Source organism: Priapulus caudatus, unplaced genomic scaffold, assembly GCF_000485595.1.
Source record: "Priapulus caudatus unplaced genomic scaffold, Priapulus_caudatus-5.0.1 Scaffold1114, whole genome shotgun sequence".
NCBI lineage: Eukaryota > Metazoa > Priapulida > Priapulimorpha > Priapulimorphida > Priapulidae > Priapulus > Priapulus caudatus.
The window spans coordinates 9,427-22,890 of record NW_014578175.1 but is presented as its reverse complement, the minus strand read 5'-3'; the positions used below and the strand labels follow the sequence as shown (position 1 = coordinate 22,890).

The 13,464-nt window shown below is 42.1% G+C and overlaps 1 protein-coding gene across 1 annotated transcript in view; it reads right to left on the bottom strand.

Moving 5' to 3' along the window:
• LOC106815446 (PCI domain-containing protein 2-like) overlaps positions 1-13,464 on the bottom strand; it is a 35,517-nt gene that overhangs the window by 15,548 nt on the left and 6,505 nt on the right. The window contains exons 3-7 of the mRNA XM_014819903.1: positions 6,930-6,995; positions 6,653-6,765; positions 2,176-2,306; positions 1,928-1,974; positions 374-470 (exon numbers count right to left, since the gene is read on the bottom strand). Of these exons, the coding sequence (XP_014675389.1) occupies positions 374-470; positions 1,928-1,974; positions 2,176-2,306; positions 6,653-6,765; positions 6,930-6,995 (454 nt within the window). The remainder of the gene's footprint in view (positions 1-373; positions 471-1,927; positions 1,975-2,175; positions 2,307-6,652; positions 6,766-6,929; positions 6,996-13,464) is intronic.

Sequence of the window (13,464 nt, the reverse complement as noted above, 5' to 3'; positions counted from 1 at the left end):
AATAAATAATATATATATAATATATGTTATTATATATATATTATATATATATATATATATATAATATATATATATATGTTATTATACATATATATATATATATATATATATACATATACATATAACACATATATATACATTATAACATATAACATATACAATAATATATACAATTAATATTATATATAAATGCTCATTATAACAGTGCTTATAATGCAGCACACTAGCAGTAGCAGTGAGGGAGTTTATAATGGCACCAAGCTACAGGCAGCCATTCTACAGAGATGGACACAGAGACAGAATACTGCTATAACTTTTCTCTTCAAAATAGCACAATCAGCTTTAACTAAAAACGACAGCATTGTAAACTTACACTATTGGCAAACAAACGCAGGTCCAGGCATACAACAAATAGGATCGGCAATGACCAGTTTTCATCTTTTTGTGATTGCAGAACCTTACAAAATGATCTAGCATAGGAGTCAAGGATAAAAATATATTTCTGCTACATTATGTAACTACCTTTCACAATTATTCTGAGGTATTAGCCCTATAGCCTTCACCACTATTTACAACTTATTATTTAATAGACACTTATTAAACACATGTATACATTTAAAGAAAGAAAAGGATACTGACAACTATAGTTTGACAACCATATGCTTCAATAAAGTCATGGTTTGACACAGCCCATATGCACCTGTAACATGAAAAAAAAAGAAATATGAGGAATAGTTTTCATTTTATACTATTCCATATTTCCTGTGTATATATACAGTGGCACTAAGGATATCATTATAAATCAGGTTTATCAGATTCATGTTTTCGAAACTAGATCAACTATACAGTCTGCGAAATTAACCACTGGCCCGGTATCCGAGCCAGAAAATTTTCCGTGGGGCCAATTAAACTGGTAAATGAACAAGCCCGATGGGCCAGTGGGAAAAAATGGAGTAAATGGTCTATTAATGATATTTCAGCTTCTTTATGTGATGATCAGTCTGAGAATTTACCGAAATTCCCGATATTTTGTATGAAAATTTACCGATATTTACCGATAGGGATATTCCGATCATATTCCCAATCTTAAGTAGGGGAAGTAACTAGTCAACACCATGCGTGTTTGTCGCCGCTAGAGATTGGAACAACTTCCCGTTTCCGGTTCTGGTTTTCAACGTGGCCTTGAATGTACGTGTTGACTAAGTTACGCTCATAGGGTCTATGTCCCCCAGGGTACTGCGAACGTACCCTGGGTACGGTCCGGTATACCGGAACGTACCCTGGTCACTATTTGATATGGTTAGGGTTAGGATTAGGGTTAGGGTTAGGGTTAGGATTAGGGTTCAGGTTCGGGTTAGGGAGTAGGCGTAGGCGACTCCCTAGACTCGTTAGTGGAGTAAGCGAGGTACGGTCCGGCATATTAGATAGTACCAGGTACGTTCCGGTATACCCCACCGTACCCAGGGTACGTTCCGGCAGTACCCGAGGGACATAGACCCTCTCAGCCTAAGTTACTGTTCGAAGTCGAAATGAGCTTTCTGATTATGAATGAGCGTGATGATGATGATACGATGGCAGTGACAATGAGATGGGGAGAGGGAAGTGGGTATTTTTTTTCAATTCATAAAAGAATAAATCTCTAAGAATACACCAAAGAGTTCTGTTTCTCTTTCTATAATATGATGATCATTGATTCGGGCCTGTAAAACCTAGTGTGGGCCAGTGAATTATACATTTCACAGGCCCGCTGGGCCAATAAGGGTGGAAGTTTTTCGTGCAGACTGACTAGTATAGTAGTCTAGTGGTGTACTTTTGACATATTATAAATATGTATTCCATCATATTTTCCCACCTTAATGTGGGCTGCTACCATTTCATCATATGGTGAATCAAAGTATCTTTCCACTTGGGCCTCTGGATGAGCTACCTGAAGTCTGTGATTGCTAATTGTGGGTGCTTGAAGCTGAGCATCTCCTGTAAAAATTAACAAAGTAAAAATACTCATGAATCACATTTGTTTACAGAAGTATATTTTGCTTCAAATATTTTACCATACTTATGACTTCATAATAACCATTAATGATCAAGAGAATATTGTTCTTCACCAGTTACCATTCACAAATATATACACATTTATATGTATCTTTAATCGTTTTTTGTGTAAACCATACTTACAGCTGCTAGTAGGCCATCTTGTTTGTCAATGAGCATTTGAAGCTGAAAGTTCAACAAAATAGCAGATGAATTCATGCCTATCTGTTCTTGTCCAGAGATGACAAAGCTTTCACCCAGCTCTATGACAACGACTATTGCGAGTCAGACTCTCTGCACTACGCTGCGTACTCCCATACATAATCCCTTTGGATTATGCATGGGGAGTACGCAGCGTACTGCAGAGAGTCTCAGTCAGCATTCGCGCCGACGTTACAGGGTTCTCCAAGCTTTGAAATTATAGCATGGGGTGCTACTCACTGCTGGGGGGTCCGGGGCATGCCCCCAGCAAATGTTTGAATTGTAGATGCTCTGAGATGCAATCTGGGACACTCTGTGTGTAAATATGAAGCACTGCATGTGGAGTGAAAATGTTTGTTTTGGCATGGGCAAAGCCATCGGAAAATTCAAAATAATTATTTCTTGGTGAGCTAGCTAGAAAACACTCGGATTTGAAGTATGAAATGAACATTATTGTGCGCAGCTAGGCCTACACCAGTTGGTTGGGATTGATTGTCAGAACTTCAGATGCAAAATATTGAAAGCAAATGGTTCTACACCATAGATTAATTTTAGTACTATAACACGCGTATATAAGATAGCCAGGTCAGTTTAGAGTTAGTGTTAGGGTTAGGGATAGGGAGACTGTTTGTACTTGTGTGTGGGACTGCCGTACCGTAGCATCGAGACCGAACGTGTATTAAATAATCATTGTTTGAACTTCTGTGTATACACCCAGCATGGCGCTATGATATTTAGCGTGGCGGGTGCATTTTAGGATGGCGCGGCTCGACGGCCGCCAGGCTATAATGCCCTGGGAGACACCCTGCGTTAGGCTTTTCTTTTGCAGTGAGGAAGTTGTTTACCGGCAGATAGGAGAGTTATTTATCGGACAATTGACATTGCCACCCTTACTGGGGAAAACAAGAATCTAACACGCAGAGATGGATGCCACCAATCAAACAGGCCCATCTTCAGATTCCTGTCTGAGTCCTTCCCAGCAATCTAGCCACAGACACTCGTTGTAACTAGAAAATTTTTATTGAGTTGCACGTAAATATATCATCGTAAAATTAGGCGAAGCAAATGTTGAATTTCTCGTGTTTTGGAGTGTCATACTCCTCCTATATATCTTACTCCTGCTACTAGTACTTCTACTACTAGAGCTAGAACTATAAGCGGCAGCAAGAGTAGATAATAACACAAGAGTGCGGCCACGAAGTTCGGCATTTTTAACGCGATTTTTCTCATCAAATTTGCCGACGCAATAAAGAAGGAAGTGTATACCTTCCTCAGCTTATTATGACCACTAATCACTCACCTTCATGGCACTGATATTTGTTAACATATATTTGCTAGCGTATTGCTGTAAATCGTAATCTTGCACGAGCTGAATTCGATAAATTTACCGAAAAAATGGCGACTTGTTGGAGGTGTTTAGACAATATTAGAAGCTATCGCTGCGCCAATATTTAGCAACGGACAGTTTCCAAATCATGCGTGCCCCGATAGGGGTTTAATGTACTTGATTACCTGCGCGCGGCGGTAATGTGATACTTACTGCAAACTACTACAGAGAATATTGTTATTATTGTATTATTAACTTATGTAAGATAGTATGTCAATTTTTCTTGTGTTGCGATCACAATAACTGAGGCGGTCTCGCAGGTTCTTCACGAGATCAAAATTCGAAATTTAGATTGTCTCTCAACCCTATCGGGGCACGCATGATATTGGAAACTGTCGTTGCTAAAATATTGGCGGCAGCGATAGCTTCTAATATTGTCTAAACACCTCCAACAAGTCGCACATTTTTTCGTAAATTTATCGAATTCAGTCGTGCAAGATTACGATTTACAGCAATACGCTAGCAAATATATGTTAACAAATATCAAGTGGCCATGAAGTGAGTGATTAGTGTCCATAATAAGCCTGAGGCACGTATACACTTCCTTCTATTGTGTGGCAAATTTTTGATGAGAAAAATCGGTTACAATGCGGGAATCGGGTGCACGCACTCTGTGTTATTTATCTACTCTTGGCGCAGTAAGGCTCATAGGGTCTATGTCCCCCAGGGTAGGTGTTAGGATTAGGGTTAGGTTAGGGTTATGGGAGTATAGGCATAGGCGACTCCTAGACTCGTTAGTGCGAGTAGGCGAGGTACGGTCCGGCATATTCAGATAGTACCAGGGTACGTTTCCGGTATACCAACGTACCCAGGGTACGCTCCGGCAGTACCCCGGGGGACATAAACCCTCTCAGTGGCAGTAAGCCTAAGGCCGACTAAGGCGGCCCCTGTTGCTTGTTACTTTGTTAGACTGGCACATTTAAGGATACTCTCCACGTTGTGCATGAAATTTCATCGATTGTTTCGTTTTCAACTTTTATTCGATGCTAACACTATGTCACCTGTGTACATGTTCATTCTCCATATTACTCCTCTATAAATAAAACAAGTGATTGATTCGATTCATTCGCCAATAAACGTTTAATCTTCACTAGAGCAATACCCGTGCACAACGTGGAAAGTACCGGTATACTTAAAGTGATTACGTCACGAATTTCTAGTACCCTTCAAGTAGTATATTTGTGTGTTAATGTACAAAATAAAATGTATGAAAATACAATTAGTGTTTCTATTTACTTTTCATGCTTATATACCTTCTTTATATGCCCTAATTTGCCGGTGAAAAACCGAGAGACGCCAGTATCTGAACAGACATGATTGTCCTGATGTAAATGTTTTATTGGGACCCATGTTCTCTATCCTTGAACCGAGGAGTTCGCAAGATCATGTTGACAGATCTGTTACCAATGAACCGTCTGTAACTTAATAAATAACTAAAAACAAATAAATAATACCGCCATCAGATAATCCGTTATTGCACTGTGCGCCATTTTCGCTCTGAGTTTGACTGGTACCTTAGTTTTTCACAGGTGGAGTGGTGCACATCTACACCAACGCGCAGAACGCTACAGTGACAGTCTAAGAGCGGTCGACTATCAACTTTAGATTGGTCCACGCTCGACAGTTCCACTTGCGTTACACTAACACTGTAGAGCGCGGACTCGTCTATATTAACTTTAGTTATTTTAGTTGAAGCATAGAGCGAGGCGAGATAGAGAAGAGGCGAGGAGTTGATCAACGTAGCAACGTAAAGAAGGAGAGCGTACAAGGGTAAAATGCTGAAACCATGCTGCAGTATTAGTCGAATTAATAAACTTCTTTATACGCTCTTGGTTATATCAAAAGTAGATATAATAGGGAATTTCCCATTATCTACTTCTGGTTATATCATCCTTTCTATTAGCTCCAAGAAACGGTATTGCTAGGGTTAGAATACCCAATGTATAGACAATCCGTCGCACAGCCTGGTCGGGCTACCTTTCTATCAGATGATCCCGTAGATGATCAACGCATTTGCCTTACCGACTGCAGGTCAGCAAGCGTTTTACCATTTCACCCACAGCAGAGCATATAAATCGGATATAAATCAAGTTGATTTATATTATGCTCTGCCCGCAGTGTGCGCGCGCCGCGCGGGGCGATGTCACTGATCTCTATAATATAATATATTATTATATTATAGAGATCAGTGGGCGATGTGGATATATTAATTTTGTGAATTTTTCGCGCCAGGTGTAGCACGTGTGCCGCTGATGGGACTCTAGCTGATAGTCGCGCTCACAAATATTGAAATATTATCATTATGCACTTGGAACGTCTCAATAAAAAGATTTATGGTAAATAAACACGAAATGATTTACCACCAAAGTCACAATATTTCTCTATTCTCTTTCGCCTATATTGTTGCCGATAATTTCCTGTAAATGCCGTTCAAGGGTTCAAATTAATGCTCTTCTGCCACAAACAAGTACCGCACGCACGTATACGCAGCTGTGCACAAACAACAAGAACATAGATAGAGAAGAACATAGAACTAGTTATACTTGTTGTTTGTGCACGGCGTGACATGCGCGTGCGGTGTACTTGTCTATGGCAGAGAAGCATTTGAACGGCATTTACAGAAAATTAATTAATTGCTATTATCTGAGTGGCTGCATGGCAAAATGTTAATTAACTGGCCGACCAACATTTTCTAATCTTTCAACTACGTTTACACTGCCGATTTTTGGTTAAATAGTTAAAAAGTACTTTATATGCACATTATCTCAGCAGGAGTACATAATATAGTCTATATTATTCTAGGCAATAAGGAGCTACTTATAACATATAACATATACAATAATATATACAATTAATATTATATATAATGCTCATTATACAGTGCTTATAATGCAGCACTAGCAGTAGCAGTGAGGGAGTTTATAATGGCACCAAGCTACAGGCAGCCATTCTACAGAGATGGACACAGAGACAGAAATACTGCTATAACTTTTCTCTTCAAAATAGCACAATCAGCTTTAAACTAAAAACGACAGCATTGTAAACTTACACTATTGGCAAACAAACGCAGGTCCAGGCATACAACAAATAGGATCGGCAATGACCAGTTTTCATCTTTTTGTGATTGCAGAACCTTACAAAATGATCTAGCATAGGAGTCAAGGATAAAAATATATTTCTGCTACATTATGTAACTACCTTTCACAATTATTCTGAGGTATTAGCCCTATAGCCTTCACCACTATTTACAACTTATTATTTAATAGACACTTATTAAACACATGTATATATTTAAAGAAAGAAAGGATACTGGACAACTATAGTTTGACAACCATATGCTTCAATAAAGTCATGGTTTGACACAGCCCATATGCACCTGTAACATGAAAAAAGAAAGAAATATGAGGAATAGTTTTCATTTTTATACTATTCCATATTTCCTGTGTATATATACAGTGGCACTAAGGATATCATTATAAATCAGGTTTATCAGATTCATGTTTTCGAAACTAGATCAACTATACAGTCTGCGAAATTAACCACTGGCCCGGTATCCGAGGCCAGAAAATTTTCCGTGGGGCCAATTAAACTGGTAAATGAACAAGCCCGATGGGCCAGTGGAAAAAAATGGAGTAAATGGTCTATTAATGATATTTCAGCTTCTTTATGTGATGATCAGTCTGAGAATTTACCGAAATTCCCGATATTTTGTATGAAAATTTACCGATATTTACCGATAGGGATATTCCGATCATATTCCCAATCTTAAGTAGGGGAAGTAACTAGTCAACACCATGCGTGTTTGTCGCCGCTAGAGATTGGAACAACTTCCCGTTTCCGGTTCTGGTTTTCAACGTGGCCTTGAATGTGTTGGCTAAGTTACGCTCATAGGGTCTATGTCCCCCAGGGTACTGCCGGAACGTACCCTGGGTACGGTCCGGTATACCGGAACGTACCCTGGTCACTATTTGATATGGTTAGGGTTAGGATTAGGGTTAGGGTTAGGGTTAGGATTAGGGTTCAGGTTCGGGTTAGCGGAGAAGGCGTAGAGGCGACTCCCTAGACTCGTTAGTGGATAAGCGAGGTACGGTCCGGCATATTAGATAGTACAGGGTACGTTCCGGTATACCCACCGTACCCAGGGTACGTTTCGGCAGTACCCAGGAGGGCATAGACCCTCTCAGCTACCAGTTACTGTTCGAAGTCGAAATGAGCTTCTGATTATGAATGAGCGTGATGATGATAGAGTACGGATGGCAGTGACAATGAGATGGGGAGAGGGAAGTGGGTAATTTTTTTCAATTTCATAAAAAATAAATCTCTAAGAATACACCAAAGAGTTCTGTTTCTCTTTTCATAATATGATGATCATTGATTCGGGCCTGTAAAACCTAGTGTGGCCAGTGAATTATACGCATTTCACGAGGCCCGCTGGCGCCAAAAGGGTGGAAGTTTTTCGTGCAGACTGACTAGGTATAGTAGTCTAGTGGTGTACTTTTGACATATTAATAATATGTATTCCATCATAGTTTTCGCACCGTTTATTGGGCTGCTACCATTTCATCATATGGTGAATAAAGTATCTTTCCACTTGGGCCTCTGGATGAGCTACCTGAAGTCTGTGATTGCTAATATGTGGGTGCTTGAAGCTGAGCATCTCCTGTAAAAATTACAAAGTTAAAAATACTCATGAATCACATTTGTTTACAGAAGTATATTTTGCTTCAAATATTTACCATACTTATGACTTCATAATAACCATTAATGATCAAGAGAATATTGTTCTTCACATCAGTTACCATTCACAAATGATATACACATTTATATGTATCTTTAATCGTTTTTTGTGTAAACCATCTTACGGCTGCTAGTAGGCCATCTTTGTTGTCAATGAGCATTTAAAGCTGAAAGTTCAACAAAGCAGATGAATTCATGCCTATCTGTTCTTGTCCAGAGATGACAAAGCTTTCACCCAGCTCTATGCCAACGACTATTGCGAAGTCAGACTCTCTGCACTACGCTGGCGTATCCCCATACATAATCCTTTGGATTTCATGGGTATACTGCAGTCTCAGGTAGCATTCGCGCCGACGTTACAGGGTTCTCCCCTTTGAAATTATAGCAATGGGGGTGCTACTCACTGCTGGGGGGTCGGGGGCATGCCCCCAGCAAATGTTTGAATTGTAGATGGCTCTGAGATGCAATCTGGGACACTCTGTGTGTAAATATAAAGCACTGCATGTGAGTGAAAATGTTGTTTTGTCATGGGCAAAGCCATCGGAAAATTCCAATAATTTATTTCTTGGTGAGCTAGCTAGAAAACACTCGGATTTGAAGTAGAAATGGAACATTATTGTGCAGCTAGGCCTACAACCAGTTGGTGGGATGATTTCAGAACTTGCAGATGCAGAAATATTGAAAGCAAATGGTTCTACCACCATAGATTCATTTTAACTATAACAGTCGTATAAGGTAAGATAGCCAGGGTCAGTTTAGAGTAGTGTTAGGGGTTAAGGGATAGGGAACTGTTTGTACTTGTGTGTGGGACTGCCGGTACCCAGTAGCATCGAGACCGAACGTGTCTTAAATAATCATTGTTTTTGAACCTTCTTGTGTATAACACGCAAGCATGGCGGAGCTATGATATTAGCGGGCGCCGGTCGCGAATTTTAGGATGGCGGGCGCCTCGACGGCCGCAGTATAATGGCCGGAGACCCCTCTGCGTTAGGCTTATTCTCTTTTGCAGTGAGGAGTTTGTTACACGGCAGATAGGAGAAGTATTTATCGGACAATTGACATTGCCACCCTTACTGGGAAAACAAATCTACACACGCAGAGATGGATGCCAGCGCCATCAAACAGGCCCATCTTTCTAGATTCCTGTCTGAGTCGCTTCGTCGCAGCAATCTAGCCAAGACCCACTCGTTGCTAAGCCATGAGAAATCTTTTTCATTGAGCTTGCACGCTAACTCATATCATCGAAAATTAGGCAAGCAACATGTTGAACTTTCTCCGTGATTTTGGCGTGTCACTACTGGCCTCCTATCATATCTTTACTCGCCTCTACTAGTACTTCTACTACTACGAGCTAGCAACTATACCAGCGCACAAAGAAGTGATACTAACACAAAATGCGGCCAACGACAAGTGCTCGGCCTTTTTAACCCATTTCTCATCATCAAATTTGCGCCACAATAAGAGAGGAATTATACCGTTCCTCCAGCTTATTATGACCACTCAATCCATCACTCACTTCATCGGCATGCTATTTGGTTAACAATATATTTGCTAGCGATTGGCGTAAATCGTAATCTGCCCGAGCTGAATTCGATAAATTTACACGAAAAAATGGCGACTTGTTGGCAGGTGTTAGACAATATTAGGAAGCTATCGCTGCGGCCAGAATATTTAGCAACGGAAGTTTCCCAAATGCATGCGTCCGCCGATAGGGTTTAATGTACTTGATTACCTGGCGCGCGGCGGTAATGTGATAGCTTTACTGCAAACTACTACAGAGCATATGTATTATTTAATAATATTATGTAAGATAGTATGTCAATTCTTGTGTTGCGATCACAATAACTGAGCGCCGTCTCGCGTTCTTCACGAGATCAAAATTTCGAAATTAGATTGTCTCTCCACCCTATCGGGGCACGCACATGATTGGAAACTGTCGGTTGCTAAATATTGGCGCAGCGATAGCTCTATGATAATTGTCTAAACGACCTCCAACAAGTCGGCATTTTCGTAAATTTATCGAATTCAGTCTCGTGCAAATTACGATTTACAGCAATACTGCCTAGCAAAAATATAATATTAACAAATTCAAGTGGCGGCCATGAAGTGAAGGATTAATGTCCAATATAACTCGCCGAGGCACGTATCCCTTCCTTCCTTTCCATTGGTGAAAACTATTTGATGAGACAAACGTTCCAAATGCGGGAATCCCGGGTGCCACGCATCCTATGTGTTCATCATCTACTCTTGCCGCGGCAGTAAGGCCTCAATAGCGTCTATGTCGCCGCAGGGTAGGGTTAGATTTAGGTTAAAGGTTCTGGCGTTATGGAGTATAAGGCACAGGCACTGCCCTAACTCGTCCCTACGCTCCCGGAAGTAGGCCGAGGTTACGATCCGTCAGCCAACAAATAACTTAAGAATAACCAGGCCGTACTTCGGTATAAGCCCACACGTCACCAGGATACGCTTCCGGCAGTACCGCCCGGGAATAACCTCATCAGCTGGCAGTAAGCCTATAGCCGCCCGACTAAGGCGGCCCCTGCTTGCTCTCTGTTCACTCTTGCTTAGGACTGGGCAACATTAAAGGATACCTCTCCAACGATGTGCCATGAAATTTTCAAATCGACTTTTTCCCGTCTTTCAACCTTTATTCGACTGGCTCAACCCCTCATGGCCCACGCTGTGTACCATCGTATCCATTTTCCCATACCTAACCCATAACACCTCGTGACCCGTCAGACTGCGTTTCCTTGCTTCACTGCGCCTTACGACGTGTAGCGCTAACGCCAGACGGCACTGACGTCCATTAATCGACCGCTCCCAGACCCATGATACCACGCAACCATTCTCCCGATATTTCCACCCTGACAGCCAGTATACCCATACCCACACTCAAGGAGTAGAGTAATAGGAATCCTATTACTCCTCCTGATCACATCAACTTGCTACAGCTGTAAACTACACTACTCTGATCCAATAAGTATCCCACAAGCGCTACAACTACGCTCTCCTCCCACACCTCCGCATAGACCGCACCTAGACTCAAACCGAAGCCGCCCCGCTCTTGTGTGCCAGAGTCCAGACCGTCACGGGGTTCCGCGGCCCTTCTGCCAATGATCTTTCGCGTATGCCGTCCCTCGCTACATTTCTCAGAATTTCATCAAGGTGCAATGGAACATTCCTACACATATTAGTGTGGTCTAGCTTAGTCATCCTCGTCGGTCTATGTCGCCCTGCCTCTGTTTGACCTCGTCGTCTCGCTCATTCCTGACTAACCCTAACCCTAACCCTAATCCCTCAACCCCTAACCTAACACCTAACCCTAATATATATTATATGCGGCCAATTCGATCATATCATATACTATCTTAGCTCAGAAATAGCTAAACGACGCGAGGTCAAACCGAGTTCAACGGGGCACATAAGACCTTATCCTGGATTAGTCACCATCGATACATGTCGCAAGTAAGTACTACAATAGATAATTATCCACATCACGTTCAGCCCCATTTGCCAGCCCAGGGCGCTCAAACTCATATGTGAAAAATGACGCAAACACCGGCTTATTTGCTACACGTTCAATTCTGAACATAAGAGGGCCGATGTATAAATAATATTTCCACTGTGATTACAACTCGGATTAATTTAATTTTAACACTCGTAATGGCTACACCATAAGTCTGTGGTAATGAAGTGCGTCAGGCGATTTGTCTATTAAAGTGCCATACTTATATACTTATCGCTTCAATTTATAATGCTAGCAACCATTCTGCGTATCTTCTACCACAACAACTTGATTTAAGCATTTTTTTCCCACGCCTTATCGTATCAGCGCTAAATATGCAAATTAAAGAAAACATCCCGCACCGCAAAACTACTCCTCTCCCCCCTTCGCTACCACTATTGCGCTCCTACCCCACTCGTCGCACCACAACACTCTCTCTATCTCACCCCCTCTCCTTCTGTAGCTCGAGAACATATCCCACCACATCACCCCCCCCCCCATTTTACAATAACAAATCACGCCATAACCCGCGACCAGCCGCCTCCTACTCACGCACGCCGCTCTCTCGCGCGTGACCCCCGTGGCTGGAAGTGGTTACGGCATTACTAAGTAAACGCCTGATTAGTCCCCCCCAAATACGTGTTCCCATACCAGCCCGAAATAGTGGAATGCAGCCACACGATGGTCATCAGGAACCCTTCTCAAAAAATGTTCCGATTGGCGATCAGTCTATCGCAACAGATTGCCACGCAGCTGCCGCGTGTACGTTCTACAGTGTCTCAGATTAAAGATGGAAGCTCCCGCCTCATATCGTCAGTAGCAAACAACTATCTGACACAGACAGAATCTAGGTAAACGCACATCCATCCCCTTATACCTAAAAAAGCTACAGCTGCAGCAATTGGCCACCATAGAGAGCTAGCACCCTGTCACGCAATTCAAATGCAGCACCAAAACCCTCGACCCAAACACATGCCACCAAGCCACCTGGCAGTCGCATAAACGTCGACATGCTAAGCCAAACCTGATGCCATACAGAATGACCATAACGAAAATTAATACGAATTTAAGGAATAATACAGCCTTCTTTACCAACATTTAGGCTTTTCTCTGAAATTTTCCTAGTGACATGGCTAGCCTCATACATCAGGCATCGTATAAAGATTCTACTAGCCAAACCGCAGTCCACAACTTCCTTTCTAACAGACATCCAACAAAATCCCATGTTTAACGGCCCTCCTTCCATTGACGGTAGGGAGGGGAGGGTATGGCGCAGGGGTGGGGAACCGCGGGCCTGCCCCCGCTGGGGGAAGGGGGAAGGGGAGGTCGGGGGCGCAGGGGGCTCTAAAATAGCTAAAAGCAGTTCACTCCCATTTGATTAACCACAGTCAACAAATCCATGTTTAACCCCCTCCCTTGAGCGCGTAAAAGGTTACTCCGACCAACTACCTTCCGCACTGTCAGGCAGAAGGCGACAACTTTCATGGTCCCGTCGATACACGCCATAACAAATGCTAGCTCACCCGCCTGAAACAAAAAAAGTTTTCAATCGCTCCGTCAGAACGCCATGCCTCAGAAAATGTCTAAAATCTCGCCATGTGCC